Here is a 16,533-nt window from a genome sequence, read left to right as displayed (position 1 = left end):
GATGAAGACATCACCATTTTTAACACATTTATCTAAAAACAACGTCTCTTTCAATTTTTGGCCGGAATAAATGAGACGTTTGACAAAGAAAAGAAGGACTTACTGAACCAAGATCCACTCCCAACTGTAGATATGGCGTATGCTACAATCAGGCGAGAGATTTCAAGGCGTGGTATCATGATCCACACTTCATCACCGGGAAAAAATCCCTCAGAAATAGGGAGTGGGTTGGCCGTTAAACACCGGTCAGATGTATCATTTCGGCGTAATGAAGAGGATAAAACTCACCTGAGGTGCAGTCATTGTGGAGGGAGCCGTCATACAAAAGAAGGATGTTTTAAAATCATTGGCTTCCCGGAATGGTGGGAGGAACACCGGCAGCGGAAAGCCGCCACCAAAGCTCCGTCAAGAACCGGCGGCAAGGCTCACTTGGCCACTGGCGCTTCATCTTCCACCAACAAACCAACCACTCACATAGAAGCAAAAGAAGACAGGAATAGTGTTGAAGGTGAAAAGAAACAGAAAGCACAAAGAGACGTATCAGAAGAGAGAGAAAGGGGGAAGGGAAGGAAGAATCTGGAAACTGAGATGAGTGGGGAAGGGAAAGGGCAACACTCCCACCCTTTTATAACCGGCCCTCAAGCAAACCCTAAGCCCACTCAAAACCGGCCCATTTTTAATCCTCAAAAACCCACCTCAAAAACCCATAAACTTGGTTTATTATGCAAGCCTTGTCTATCATCCCCATGGATATTTGATTGCGGGGCTACTGATACTATGACTTTTGACCCTCGTGATCTTTTATCCACTCATCAAAAAACCCGAACCTATATTCAAACTGCTAATGGGGAGTGCGTGAGTGTTGACCAAGCTGGGCCCGTTGCTATTTCTCCGTCTCTCAAAATTAACAATTGTCTTTTAATACCTAGCTTATCTCACAAGTTATTGTCTATCAGTCAATTAACTCGAGAATTAAATTGTACTGTGCTTATGTCTTCTTCTGGTTGTGTTGTGCAGGATGCTCAGACAGGGAAGACTATTGGGCGTGGTACTGAACGAGATGGTTTATACTATGTGGATGAAGCGATTCAAACGGGTCACACTTTGCTTGCTCAAGGGTTCACAGATCATCAGTTATGGACGTGGCATAGACGTCTCGGACATCCATCACTAGGTTATCTGAAACATCTTTTTCCGTCTCTAGTTAAAAATACTGTAGTCTTAGATTGTGAAGCTTGTATTCTTGCAAAAAGTCACAAACATTCCTACTTTCCTAGTTCAAATCAAAGCAATGAACCGTTTATTTTAATACATTCTGATGTTTGGGGCCCTGCTCCTGAATTTAATAAACATAGTTATTCATACTTTGTTTCCTTTATTGATGATTGTACTAGAATGTGCTGGGTATACTTCTTAAAACATAAGTCTGAGGTGTTTGATGTTTTTGTCAAGTTTTACAACATGATTGTCACCCAATTTAAAGCCAAACCTCAGATACTTCGATCTGACAATGGGGGGGAATACATAAACCAACATATGGATAACTTCTTCACTACCCATGGCCTCATTCACCAAACCTCGTGCCCTCACACCCCGCAACAGAATGGCATAGCTGAGAGGAAGAATCGCACTCTCCTAGAAATAGGGCGAGCTCTTATGTTTGAAGCTCATGTCCCATCCTTTTTTTGGCCTGAAGCCATTGCCTCTGCCACCTACCTCACAAACAGACTACCCTCCAAAGCCCTTAAGTTCAAATCTCCTCTTGAAGTCCTTCATACCTACACCACTGTTCCCTCATACCACTCCTTACCCCCCCCGAATCTTTGGGTGTGTTGTGTTTGTTCACTTGCCAAAACCTGTTCGAAATAAACTTGAACCCCGGGCTGTTAAGTGTATCTTTGTTGGCTATGGAAATAATCAGAAGGGATATCGTTGCTTTGACCCAACTCAAAACAAAATGTATACTACGATGGATTGTGACTTCCTTGAGCATTCTTATTTTTACTCCCAGCATCGTCCTCAGGGGGAGACTACAGTTGATGACTTAAGCTGGCTCACATATTCTGTAACTAATGATCTAAACCACAAAGAGCAAGTAGGTAATCCCACAGATATTGTCACGGAAAACATAGTATTACTTTCTCCTCAGGCCACCGACTCTAACTTGTCTGAGGCATCCAGTGATCAAGAAGTTGTTCCGGAGACCCAAGAGGTATTATCTGCACCAGAAATTCAAACTAACAATGATGTATCTAGTATTGTTGATCCTCCATGCAGATACGAATTACCTCCAAGAAACAAAAGAGGTGTTCCCCCAAGACGGTATGATCCAGAGTTTGAATCTCAGAGATCCCGATATCCTATTAACCGAGAGACAAGTAACTTGGCACAGACAGCTATTGCTTTTCAGACAAGTCTATACTCAAGTTCTCTTCCTCGGAGCACTGAAGAGGCTCTCCAAAACCCAAAGTGGAAGGAAGCAATGGAGGATGAGATCTCAGCATTGAAGAGAAATAACACATGGGACAAGTGCATTCTACCTGAGAGGAAAAAACCAGTTGGCTGCAAATGGGTCTTTACAATTAAATATCTTGCCGATGGAACTATTGACAGATACAAAGCACGACTTGTGGCAAAGGGTTATACACAGACCTACGGGATTGATTACTCTGAGACTTTCTCCCCAGTTGCCAAGATAGACACCATCAGGGTCATATTCTCCATAGCTGCCAACAAAGAATGGCCTCTCTTCCAGTTTGATGTAAAGAATGCATTCCTACATGGCAAGATCGAAGAAGAAGTGTATATGCATGCTCCACCCGGTTTTTCAGAAGAATTTGCCCCAGGGGAAGTATGTAAACTTAACAGGGCGTTGTATGGGTTGAAACAATCGCCAAGAGCTTGGTTCGGGAGGTTCACCACTGCAATGAAGGAATTTGGGTATATACAGAGCCAGTCTGATCATACTCTGTTTTTAAAGAAAAGGGATGGTCGGATTACATGTTTGATCATTTATGTGGATGATATGGTGATAACCGGAAATGATGAGGAAGAAATAAAGGCACTCAAGGAAAAATTATTCATGGAGTTCGAAATGAAAGATCTAGGAAACTTAAAGTACTTTCTAGGAATTGAGGTTTTCCGATCAAAAAGGGGAATCTTCATCAATCAAAAGAAGTATGTCCTAGATCTGCTAGCGGAAGTAGGTATGCTTGACTGTAAACCAGCAGAAACACCAATAATCACCAATCATAAACTCCAAACAACACCCGGAGAAGAACCTGCTGACAAGGAGAAATACCAGAAACTGGTAGGAAAACTTATCTACCTGTCCCATACCAGACCCGATATATCATATGCAGTTGGAGTTGTAAGTCGATTCATGCACTTGCCACAGATCTCACATATGGAAGCTGTTCTGAGAATCTTGAGGTATTTGAAAGGAACGAGCAATCGAGGAGTTTTCTTTAAGAAAAATGGGCATCTCAACCTTGTAGCCTATACAGATGCAGATTGGGCAGGAGATCGAGATAGTAGAAAATCTACATCAGGATACTTCACTCTTGTAGGGGGAAACTTGGTTACTTGGAGAAGTAAGAAACAGAAGGTGGTGGCATTATCAAGTGCAGAAGCAGAATTTAGGGGAGTAGCAAAAGGAATAACAGAAATACTATGGCTTAGAAAGCTCTTACATGAACTTGGCTTCCCACCAACAGAAGCATGCAAGTTATTTTGCGACAACAGAGCAGCTATCAATATTTCAGAGAATCCAGTTCAACATGATCGAACAAAACACGTAGAGATTGATAGACATTTCATAAAGGAGAAATTGGAGAAGCAGATCATCAGTATTCCACATGTAAAATCAGAAGAACAGTTAGCAGATATTCTCACGAAAGGTGTTTCGGCTGAAGTCTTCGAAACTACTTTATCCAAGTTAGGTATCGGGAATCCCATCACCTAACTTGAGGGGGAGTGTAGGAAATATTAAGATATTCTACTGATATTCTAAGAATAATCAAGTTATTCTACAAATATTCAGTTGGCTTATTTTGATCATTGTAATTAGGGTAATTGCTGTTTTTCCAAGCATCTTTTCTTTCCTTAATTAGGTCCTAATGCTTGTATAAATATTGGATCTGAAATTAATAAAATTAATACAAACCAAAAGTATTCATAAACCTTAAACTTAACTGTCTCAATTCTTCATGAACCAATCGCTTTTACGAATTTCTATCACAACAGCAGAGCAGCAGCTACAATCATTGCTAAGAAAGATAATGATGCTGAAGCAGAAATTTGCGCTTGGTCACTAGGCGATTTTTTCGGGGTTTCTGCTGGTGGTGTGGTCGAGCTGTTCAGCACAGCAGGAGAAAGGGGCGGTTCGGATAAATCGCTGGCTTCAAGAAGCGGGCTAGGAGCTTGAACGGGGCCCAGAACAGCGGGGTTGATGAGTCGGAGGAAATGATCCGGTTGAACTGGTTGCATATATACCGGTAAGTTCTTCAGCTTTAGACATGAATTCCCTGCAGATGTGTCGAGAGAACGAGAATAATACCTTAAAAGTAGTTTTAATTGCTTGTAAAACACTTGATAAACAAACGAAAATGACAATGATCCAAAAAAACTTGTCTGTTCTTGAAGTCTAGTCGTCTAGATATGTTTATATGTACGGAAACCAAACTCTTTCCACCTAACAATAGCATTAACCCGCGAACTTCAATGATGTACTAACAAGTGACTACGGCCTTGACGTTTATATGAAGACCCGAACAATACAAAATGTCGGCTTCACAATTATAGGTATTTAGATATTAGACAGACTCGAAGACTCTTTTTCTAGTCACTCCTTCCTCTTGAATAAGTATACTTATCCAACTTGAGTGTCAAAGGGGATTCCAAGGGCCAGCTCAGGATAGTTATAGATTTTCCGGGATCAGCAGTACTCGGATGTCTGACCGACCGACATACTTGGACAGACTTTGGTTCTAGTGCACTCTCGAGCTACCCTTAAATAAAAAGAAACAAGGCTTTTTTTTTCAAAACGATCAACATGTATACTAGTAGTAGTAGTCATGGACCCAACTCAACCAACTTAAAGCTGATAGTTGAGGCCCCAGAATACGTTATATACTCTAACAGTCCCCCTCACACGAGAGCCCATTGGCTAGAAGTGTGGATGCGCATAGCGCTGAATATTCCACTTTAAATGAGTTAATGTTGAGATTCGAATATGTGGCCTCTTGTCACGTTAGTTTCTGATACTATGTTAAAGAACCAACTCAACAAAAAGTTTAAGTTGATAGTTGATGTAATACCCCAGATTTAGCTTGAAAAAAAAGGATTGATAGACTACTCATATCAACAAGGTGCATCTTCTTTTCTAGGGAGCCTATTTGCTAAGAACTCCACAGTTAAGCGTGGTTGGTGGAGAGCAATCTTAGGATGGGTGACCTCCTGGGAAGTTTTCCCGGGTGCGCACGAGTGAGGCTAAAGTGCGCTGGAAAGACTTGTATTGGTTTGTGGGGCTAGTCTACAGTCTCCAAGAGTAGTCACCAGCGGTCCGAGGGGCCGGGGTGTTACAAATGGTATCAGAGCAACCCTGCGACCGTGGCTGATAGTGTTCAGTGCACCTAGTGGGGGAAAAGATCCTAAAGTTACGGTCCAACGAGGACGTTGTATTCTAAAGTGGGGGTGAGTGTAATACCCCAGATTTAGCTTGAAAAAAAAGGATTGATAGATTACTCATATCAACAAGGTGCATCTTCTTTTCTAGGGAGCCCATTTGCTAAGAACTTCACAGTTAAGCGTGGTTGGTGGAGAGCAATCTTAGGATGGGTGACCTCCTGGAAAGTTTTCCCGGGTGCGCACGAGTGAGGCCAAAGTGCGCTGGAAAGACTTGTGTTGGTTTGTGGGGCTAGTCTACAGTCTCCAAGAGTAGTCACCAGCGGTCCGAGGGGCCGGGGTGTTACAGTTGAGGCCCCCCATAATATGTTATATACACTAATAATAGTGAGGAATCCCAAAGGATCCACATACAACAGCAGCTGAAGCACAAGAATGACAATTTAAACCATAGTCAAATCTTACTCTTGTATTGAGCTGCAGATTTTGGAAAGTCCGTAATGACGCCGTCTACTCCAGCACCCATCACGAAGGAATTGATCTCGACAATTGGGTCAGAGTTGAAGTCATATGCTTGGCTTACAAATTCATTTCTGAAAAGACGAGCATACACATGGAGCTTAGAAGATTGAAGTTTCTTGACAATGCCGGTGGCAACTGAAAGGAATCCCCCGTTATCCGGAAAGATAGTTGCCTTTATGATAACTACGGATTGAGCAAAGGTCTTGATATCGGCTATAGCATTATCCTCAATCCCACGAATTGATTCGTCAACTTGATAAACAAGTTCATATTTCTTTCCTTTCATTGCCTTGAGGACGGAGCTGTCTGTGGAGAGAATTTTAACCTGTTCAGCTTTTGGACCGGTATAACCAGCTTTGTCCAACACTTTCGTAACTGCGTCAGTAACACTGAGGCCCTCTTTTACTGCCAGATATTCTGCATTCTGAATTAACATCAACAAAAAGGAGGATTAAGTACTAGTTAACACTGAGGCAATTAGCGAATTACGTGACACTGGTTAAAACCAATTTGCCACATTGCTTTAGAGGTTAAGCAAAATATTATCATCATATCATTTATTTCAATGGAGCAAAGATTTATAGTTTTTTGGTTCAGACGTTCAGTTTATATAAAACTATATTGCAATGGCTTATTAATCATTTGTACTTATTTATGTGAAATTGCATATGATGTTTCACGACCTCTTTCTTATCACTAAAATAGGTAAGTTTGCGTACATCCAACCCCCCAAAACCCAACCACTGTGCCCATTTCACGTCTCATGCGACTGCCTAGATAACCGCAAGCCAACAGATGCTTCTTTCACACAACAAAAGTCATACTATTTCGGGACAAAGATATTAGTAACCGTCTTAATTGGACTAAGCGATGAAAGAAAAATTAGCATCACAGTGCACTCACATTTATCTGGATTAAGACACCAGAAAGTGAAGTTGCGTTTTTGGCAAGGTCCAAGAAGTCGGACAAGGATACAATTTTCCCAGCATTCCTGTATTTAGGATTTCTGAGGAGGTTATAATCTGAGTAGGGATTCCGTATCACAGCTGCAAGCAAGAAAAATAAAATGAGCGCGGAATTCAATGCTTGGGGCTACAAAACTCATGATTTTCAACTCAACAAGAAGCACTAATTTTCCGAACTTACGAGTCAAGCCTTGAATATCAGTCCAGTTCAGACTGAACGAAAAAATTCCAGGAGTCGTCTGGATTTCAGTCACAGTTGATAAAAGGCTCCTAAATTCCGTCTGACCAATTAGCGTGGTGTTCAAAAGATTGACAGAGCTCAAACAGAAAGGTATTCCATCCTTTGACATTTGAACAGTACAATCAATCACATCGGCTCCGTCTTGAATAGCATGTTGGTTTGCCACATCAGTACCACCCGGGTAGTCTCCACTTGCCCCGTTGTTTGATATAACCAACGATTTAACTGAGACAACAAAAAAAGCGGGAAGTGTTAATCTAAATTCACCATTTCAGAATAAAAGATTAGAAAACCCAAAAAGGAGTGCAGTTACAAACCTTGTGGTGATGCATTAGCATCCATGTGGGCAAAGCACTCTGCGAAACATTAACGTAAGATTAGCATACACTACGCTTGTCGCTTCTCCATTAATATTAGCTCTAGTCATCTACATGATTGTCCAAGTTCATCGAGATCACGAAAACAAAGTAAGATAAGGTACATAGAACAACCTTGTATCTCATTAATGGTGTTAAATTAGGCTAGACTTATTGTGAATGTCAGCATATTAAAGGGAAAACACGAGGTGCACACACTTCATAAGCCAAGGAGATATATACCATCTGAACACCATCTTTAATTTGTCGATATGGGATAAACCATCCCAACAAATGGTTTCAGCCTTTCAGGGGATAAGTAAAAGACGAAAAAAATACTGTTGTAGAGAATTCTAGCTCAACTTGTAAATAATAATGCTAGAGCGATAATTTAAATTTCTTTGATGATATCTTTTATCTGAAGTTGCAGATCATGTTTGCTACCAAGGGTCAATCAGAAACAATCTCTTTGTCATAACTAACAAAGTTAAGGTTGCGTACATCAGAACCCCAAAATCCCCTTATAGTCCCTAGAGGTGAGACTTGAGAGTCATTTAATGGCATTTGGGGTAATGGAATACATAGATATCTTTTTGTTAGTTGGTTCAGCTACTATGTATGGACGAGACGATAAAATAAAAGGCTCACCCCTCGCTTCCGATGGCGTTATCGGGAAGTCAGACAGCACACCATCTACAGAAAAGTCTCCATAGTCAATGAAAGAGAGGTACTCAGCAACTGGATTGTAACTAAAGTTATATGCAATAGAAACATCATTTGCAAAATCTGACGCAAAAACTTCAAGCCCGACTTTATGAGCATCCGCCACCAGAGAAGTATGAGATGTGAGGTACAAGGTTGCATCAACCAGCCATATGTAACTTTTTGGGACGAGGATTCCAGAAGCAAATGCCTTAATCATAGAAAGGTTCATTAGAAGAGAACCATAAGTCTGATTGGTTGAAGGTTCAGTTGCATCTTTATCGAGAAATTGGAAAACCAGTTTGGTCTTGGTCGATGCAAAAGGTCTTGCAAGGCCTCGTAAAAAGTTGACATCAGACGACGAGATATGACTAATGACCACTTTTCTTGAAGCACTAATGACAAAACTTCTCATGCTCAGATTATGCTGGCTATAGAAAGCATCATTCTGCGGAAAATATTACCAATCAAATGCTTCAGGCCGAAATACTCGATAGAAAAACATGCAAAGAACGGTACTCAATTGAAATTTAAACAGGTATACTTATACCTGAAGACTTAACCACAAACCCGCAGGCTTGTTTTGTGTGAACACATTATATACAGTCTGAATACGGAACTGACTGGAGTCAAAATTTGGACTTCGAGTATAATCTCCTTGAGATACTGTGGCATGTCAGAATATAATCAATTAAAAAAATCAAGTATTTAGTAATAAAATCATATGCCCGGGAAATGCTGCACTTAGATATCGTCAACACTCCATTAACTAAGATCGAAGAAAAATGCCGTTGATGAATGATAAATGAGAAGAAATTACAGCAAAGCATCAGAATCACCACTAGATACTAGTTCCATCCTATTTCTTTGTCTTGTTTGACCCGGCATTCCTTTGACAATATTCATTTACGGACACGAGGATCTACTTTATATGGATTTTGCTAACCTCAAAGTGAAGAAGAATATAAAATCTAGCATTGGGATGCAAAGAAACACACAATAGATAAAAAAGACATTACTACATCTCAAATGAGTCTAATCCAGTTTTTTCTCCTTGAACCTTACATCTACTCCCTCTGTCCCTTTGATTTTGCAATTGAAAGTGACATTTTTCCTTGGAACATGTCACTATCAATAGCAATTTCAAAAGGACTGATGAATGCATTATATAGCACTAGAAATAAGAAAAGCAACCTATTGAAAAAAATTACATTTGACTGTGATGGCTCAAATGTAGCTTCGAGAAAAAAGGGAAGTAATGACACAACACCGAATAAATTATTCATTTTCCTTCACCGTGTAATACAAAGAAAGAATATTGTCAGCTTGCTTGTGAAATCTCCACAAGGAAAATGAGATATGAAAATTATTAGAAAATTTCGAGCAACAAACAGCGAACATGCTCAATTGAGTAAGAGGCGTAAAAGAAATAATTTCGGAGAACTTACAAGAGACAGCCGATAATAGTTCTTTGGCGGTAAAATCAACTGAGAACCACCCTGTTATTTTAACACCATCAACGGCATAAGTACTAGACCTTTTGTCATACACATACTTGATATCAGATGAATTATCAAGCTTGATGTCGGGGAAGCATATGCCAACTCCATCCTTCGTTAACTGAACATCGCACCATAAGACAACATCTGGCACAGAAGTCTCCATTGCCAAACTATAGGCATAAAAACTAGACGAAGGATAAAATCCCGAGAATCCACCACGTGCAATAACTAACGGTGGGGAGCCTGCATAATAATTCCATTTCCCATTAGATGATAGAAACTCGAGCAAAAGAATCACAAAGTAGCAAAAACGTTAGATTGAAGGGAAAAAAAAAAGATGAAAACTTGGCATGGACAACCAAATATAGTACTTGACTACAAGGATTGAAATTAGATGCATTTGAAGCTCATGATTACTTGAGTTTGATTTTAGATATCAACCCATTTATAACATAACAACTGATGTAGGACCTACTATTACCATGTTGTTATTATTAGTAAGAAATCGGCATGGGCAACCCAAACAAAGAGAGGGGTAACCCATTTACAAACTCGAAGGTGGTTCACTGCTAAAATCAATTGGTGGTAATGGAAATTACTTCTTAAGTTTATACAGTGGTATACTCTCTTCTCTTTCTCTGATGTAAGACAATTCACATGTGGGTACAACAATGGGAACATTAACACTCCCCAAACATGTGAATATCCATAGAATTTTATGCCTACTAGAAGTGTTACAAACCTATTGGGAATAGACATTCAATTAAAAGGTCCCTTTACCGGTGGTAAGAATAAATGTCCAGTCATAAAGATCCAACAATAAATTGAGCTCTGATACCACGTTAGAATTAGGTGTTCATAACAGGGTACCTGTCATTTTGGCCACCTGAAACTCACGTGTCCGGTTAGTCGTGTAGTTTGTGAACGACCGATGTCCGGACCCGAATTATCCAGATACCCGATTATCAAGTAATCGGACAATGTGGGTCGGGACACAGGGTACCAAATATGTTCGTACCAGATTTGGGTAGAATAGCTACTGGGCAGTGAATTAAATTAGGATAATCTCAAATTAGCAAATAAGGCAATAATAATCCAAGTACAAAATCCCAACTGTCGATTAGAAATTCAATAGCATCCATTCTATACAAGAGATCTAACAAACCTATCCATTGCACAACAAAATGTGATTTTAATGTAGATTATAATTTGTAACTTATAAGGGTTCGATTCTCCCTACCAGTCAAGAAGTTCAATTACCCTCCATAGGGATTAACCTTAACCAGAATCATAAAAAAATTAAGTTCACAAAATCCTACTTCACAAATTAATTCCAGCAGTAAATTTCTCAAATTAATTCCTAAAATTTCAATCTTATACACCACCAAGTCAAATTGGTCTGTTCAACTCCCAATAAAAAAAAATAAATATATATATAAATAAATAAAAAGCTCCATTGATAAATAACCTTAAATACAGTTCCAAATAAATTAGCATACTTTACTCCAAACCCCACTTCAGAAATAATCAACCAAATCAAAAAAAGAAAACAAAAAAAATCTTTAATCACCCAGAAACCAAATTAATAATAATCACAAAAAATAGCACAAACCCACTTCACAAATTAACCCACATAACAAAAGTTACCCAATAAAAAAACCAATAAACACAAAATCAAGCTAAAATACAAAGATAGAAAGAGTACCATCAAGGGTAAGCCATGAACTTTTAGCATTCTGAGCTGAAACAAATACAGATAACTGAAGAAATAGAACTACTGCAGTAGCAACAATACCAAAATTAAAGCTTTCCATTACCGAAAAAATATATATTCCGGCAAGATTTTTCACTGGTGACTGGTGAGGAAGATTTTAGGAAGTAATATGATGTGGGTAGTGGAGAAATTTGTAGAAACTTTAGGGGAAAAAGACTTGGTCTTGGTAGTGGAATTAAATATTATTATTTTATATTTTTTGAAGTGGGATTTTTTATTTATTTTTTTGGAATCAAAATGGGAATTATCCAATATTTTTAGGTGTAGGAAGATATTTAATTTGTAAAGGGAAGACATTGGATTATTTTAGAGCACTCTCACTCTTATTTAAGTGTGAGCAATTTTTCTACCCTTTTTTTCTCACGTAGAAATTTTTGATATAGAAAATTTATCACATCAATAGAAAATAAAAAAATTTTCTCACCACTTTCTAAATGCTAATTTATATTGAATTTTAAAGAATAATTTTTGTTTAAGTATGTGAAAATATAGCAAAATAGATATCTAATTATAAAGCATAAATTTTATGACCATTAGTATATATATATATATATATATATATATATATATATATATATATATATATATATATATATATATATATATATATATATATATATATATATATATATTGATATATGTATACATTAAAAAAATCTATTTACAAAAATAAAAAAAATATTATTAAGATAAATGTCAAGCTTCTATATGTTTTGGGTGGTAGATTTTCTCATTGAATTTTTTTTTAGAAACATTTGTAAGGTTTTTTTGCTTCACTCACTAGTAGATACAAAAATCCACAAAAAAAATTTCCATTCATGGAAAATTTTCACATTAATGATACTGGTCTTATGAGGTTTATTATATGGTGATATAAAGTTGGATTTTTGCATACAACAATGACTATGTAGAAGTGTTTAAAATAAATTTGATACTTGATATTCACCCGACCTAGTAACCGAATTCGATTTGACCCGACTTAAAATGAATTTACAATTATATAAAATCCAATTTTGAATCTAACCATAACATCTGACTTAAAATCAATTTGATAACCCGAATAAACATCTTTACTTTTACATGTTATGAATCTGAAGAGCGGCTAAAGCTTGAAACTTGCAAATCATTTGAGTTGAGAGTTGAGAATGATCGAGTTTATCTAATTAATAGAGGATTTAGTTTTAGAAATATGAAGTTGTAGTAGAATTATTATTTAAGTTATTATATTATTTATCAATAAATGTGATGAAATATCATGTTAGTTTCAAATGATAATTTTCTAATTTTTCTAATGCAAACTAAAAAAGAAGACATACTCATACTCATAAGTCACCTACAATTTAATATATGAGAGACAAGCCAATGCACATAACAACAACGACTTTATTATGAGTGAAGGGCCATTGTTTCAACCTTACTCTAAAAATCATTTATACATCCATCTTTTGAATTTTCGTTGATAGTGATTTATGGACGTTACTTTCAATTAACTTAATCAATCAGCCCCAATACATAAAGGTTTTGATTTTAAATTTTATTTAGCTTTAATTTCAAGTTAAATATTTAGCACTATAACATCTGCACTTTGCGCACTATTACATCTACACTTTTAATCTAAAAGAGTAATTATTTAAGAAAACGTAATAGATTACATAATATATCCTAAATCTATATTTATTACTTTAAACTTTTAATTAAACTGTTTACTCTAACAATATTTAAAACTAGCATTTTGGAGAAATGGCAAGTGGGATTTTAACATTATTCAAAATTATGACGATATGAATCCACACAAATATGATCAAATAAATTAATGGGTCTTATTGGCCAATGAAATTATGGAAATTCCAAAACTTTATCCTCATAGTCATGATCTCATTGGACTCTCGGTCAATAAGACAATTTCCAATTTGAAAATACTAGTGTAGTTTTTGAACCTATAATTTTCATAATTATTTTCAATATTAAAAATTTAAAAACAAGGAGTATATTATGTGAATTACTCCCTCCAATCTTTTATGTGCTTTCACTTTGGGTTTTTCACACATATTAAGAAAAAGAGAATCTTTCGTTACAGTAGATATTATTTTAATTAAATAGTAGTATGAAGTGATGATTGTATTGAAAGTATGAAAGAGAAAATAATTATAAATAAAAGTAAAACAAAAAAAACTGATTTAATTAAATTAATTAAAAATGAGGGAACTTAATCCCTCCATACAAAAATCAAAAAAATCAGAAATTTACAATCATGGATCATCAAATTACATACATTCACCAAATTAAACTAACATGGATCACCAATTACATGTACTCTAATCAAAAATTACATCAAATAATCTGAAAAAATGACCTTACAAATTCCATTTTAGCCTATAAAGGATGTTGTTTGTGAAAAATCAGTAGCCAAACACAATCTGGAAAAATCAGTAGCCAAATACAATCTAGAAAAATTAGTAGCCAAATACAATCTGGAAAAATCAGCATCTTCTTCCAAAAATCAGTAGCCAAACACGAAAATCAGTAAGCTTTTCTTAACAGCTTACAAAATCAGCAACATTATCTTCCAAAAATCAGTAAGCTTTTCTTAACAGTTTACAAAAATCAGTAGCCAAACAGTTTGTGAAAAAGATCATCGCATCATTAGTCTTCAATGGCTTCAGGAAGTGAAGATGAGCAACAGGGAGCTTGGTACTTTAGATCGGATTCATACGTTCCAGAGTCTAGTTCTGAATCAGAAGAAGAGCCACAGAATATGGAAGAACTAGGACCACAGCAACAAAATCAACATAAGCCAAGACTCACGATTCACGAATGAGTTAAGGCAACTTATTTTCCAAAAACCTTAAGTAATGTGTGGATCTCATTACAACACCATTTAAATGAGATTTTAAAAGTTAAGGGGTCTAATGACTACATACAACCACACTTTGAAAAGAAGGTTGAAGAAGACAATGGTAGGTTAAAGATTCAAGTAAGAATCCCAACACAATTGGTTAGAGAAGCTGTAGCTTTTCTTAACCCAAACAGGGATTAACAACAAACACAAACATTAACAGAAAATGAGGATGATGCACAAACAACAGAGATCATTCAAGAAGCTTATGATCAGGCAGTTGAAGAAACTCAAGGATGACAAACATCAAAGCCCCTCAGTTTATTTTGTTCAAAATCATCATTAAAATTGTAGCTTTAAAAATTTAGGAGCAACAATTTGTTAATCACAAGCCACGTTAATGATTAGCAAGTCACTTCATTATTTTACATAATTTCAAAAAAAAAGCCCCCTGATTCTTCATAGAGGTTATGAAACCTCTCAGATTATAATTGATCATCAACAAATGAAGTAACTAAACATGCTAAAAAATCAAGTGATGGGTTTTGTTTTACCAAATGCTACTCAACCAAGTAATCAAAGTAAATTTTTCAAAATTTAGAGGTTTAACAATTTGACATCACAAGGGCTTGTACACATAAAACCGGCAACAAACCTCAACCCTAAAACCAACAAATAATACCAACAGTAGAACGAAAAAACCCCAAATAAACCAGAAGAACACAATATCAACAACAACACATAAAAAACAAACGAAAAAACAAACATCAAACATAAATACAAGATCATCATAATCCAGCATCAAACAACACATAAAACCAGCTCAAATTTTTCAAATTTAATTAACAAAAAAAAAAATCAGAACAACCTTATAATCATTAAGCACGTTTTTTGGGGTTCAATTTTGCCCTAGACGCAATAACATCTTCAGGAGTGTCAGGGACAACCAAATTGATTTCATCTTCTTTGACATTAGTTGGAGTTATTGAATATAATTGAGATGGTTCCTTTTCAACAATAGGAGAAGTTGGTGGAGATTCATAATACACATATGTGGCATCATCTTCAAGTACCTTTTGATATGCCTCAAGGTCTTTTTTTGACCACTTCAAAATTTCATTGGAGTAGGAATGGAAACGACCATGGAGGGAACAAGAACACATGTAACAAGAGCGGCAATCTTGATACATAATTAACATTTAATAATAATGTTTAATACAAAAAAATAATATTGCGGAAATCTCAAAATGCCGAATTGTTAAAAACTTTAAATCATAAAACTAAAACTGTTTAAAACAAAAGAAAAATATTATTACCTCTGATAAGAAATATTGTTTGCTCAAAAAGAAAAAAAATACATCATCATCAAGTCATCAATAAAGATACAAAAAGCAACTAAGTTCTCGATAAATAGTAATTGCTGCGGCCTGGATCGGAACCTGAACTAAATCCTGCAAAATACTACTATCCATGATACGGATGACAGCCGATTGAATCGGCCAGCGGTTAACGCCGAGCATAACTTCCTATCCAGCTCAAAATATGGAAATTATACGCTACATTTAGTAAATAATAATTTAAGTACGAACTTATACTTAATTGACTTAATTTGTAACACCCCGGCCCCTCGGACCGCTGGTGACTACTCTTGGAGACTGTAGACTAGCCCCACAAATCAACACAAGTCTTTCCAGCGCACTTTGGCCTCACTCGTGCGCACCCGGGAAAACTTCCCAGGAGGTCACCCATCCTAAGATTGCTCCCCACCAAGCACGCTTAACTGTGGAGTTCTTAGCAAATGGGCTCCTTAGAAAAAAAAGATGCACCTTGTTGATATGAGTAGCCTATCAATCATTTTTCAAGCTAAATTTGGGGTATTACATAATTGACACCACCGTATACTTTTACCATGTTCTTTTTCTGTTACATACTATTAAGTCATTAAGATACCATTCTCGATCCTGACAGAAGTACGTTAGTACCACCTATACAATTCGGTAATCTTAACAC

General features: G+C 36.7%; 1 protein-coding gene across 1 annotated transcript; it reads right to left on the bottom strand.

Moving 5' to 3' along the window:
* Positions 1-3,985: 3,985 nt before the first annotated feature.
* Positions 3,986-11,980, bottom strand: LOC130818360 (glycerophosphodiester phosphodiesterase GDPDL4-like). The gene is made up of 9 exons (XM_057684508.1): positions 11,619-11,980; positions 9,860-10,156; positions 8,962-9,077; positions 8,358-8,859; positions 7,671-7,709; positions 7,294-7,578; positions 7,051-7,193; positions 6,091-6,571; positions 3,986-4,526 (listed from the first exon to the last, which is right to left on the bottom strand). Exons 1-9 carry the CDS (start codon positions 11,725-11,727, stop codon positions 4,237-4,239), a joined length of 2,262 nt encoding a protein of 753 aa, XP_057540491.1. The 5' UTR covers positions 11,728-11,980; the 3' UTR covers positions 3,986-4,236.
* Positions 11,981-16,533: the final 4,553 nt, after the last annotated feature.

The sequence above is a fragment of the Amaranthus tricolor genome, chromosome 7, assembly GCF_026212465.1.
Source record: "Amaranthus tricolor cultivar Red isolate AtriRed21 chromosome 7, ASM2621246v1, whole genome shotgun sequence".
NCBI classification, from domain to species: Eukaryota; Viridiplantae; Streptophyta; class Magnoliopsida; order Caryophyllales; family Amaranthaceae; genus Amaranthus; species Amaranthus tricolor.
The sequence above is the reverse complement of the archived record's forward strand: the minus strand, read 5'-3'. Positions and strand labels throughout refer to the sequence as shown.

What these genes read in the sequence shown, in the direction of transcription:
- LOC130818360 (XM_057684508.1), bottom strand. Translation starts at nt 11,727, where the DNA reads ATGGAAAGCTTTAATTTTGGTATTGTTGCTACTGCAGTAGTTCTATTT. An exon ending in TTCATGGCTTACCCTTGATG is followed by an intron (nt 10,157 to 11,618) that starts GTACTCTTTCTA and finishes ATTATTATGCAG; the next exon opens with GCTCCCCACCGTTAGTTATT. An exon ending in TGCTAATGCATCACCACAAG is followed by an intron (nt 7,579 to 7,670) that starts GTTTGTAACTGC and finishes TTGTTGTCTCAG; the next exon opens with TTAAATCGTTGGTTATATCA.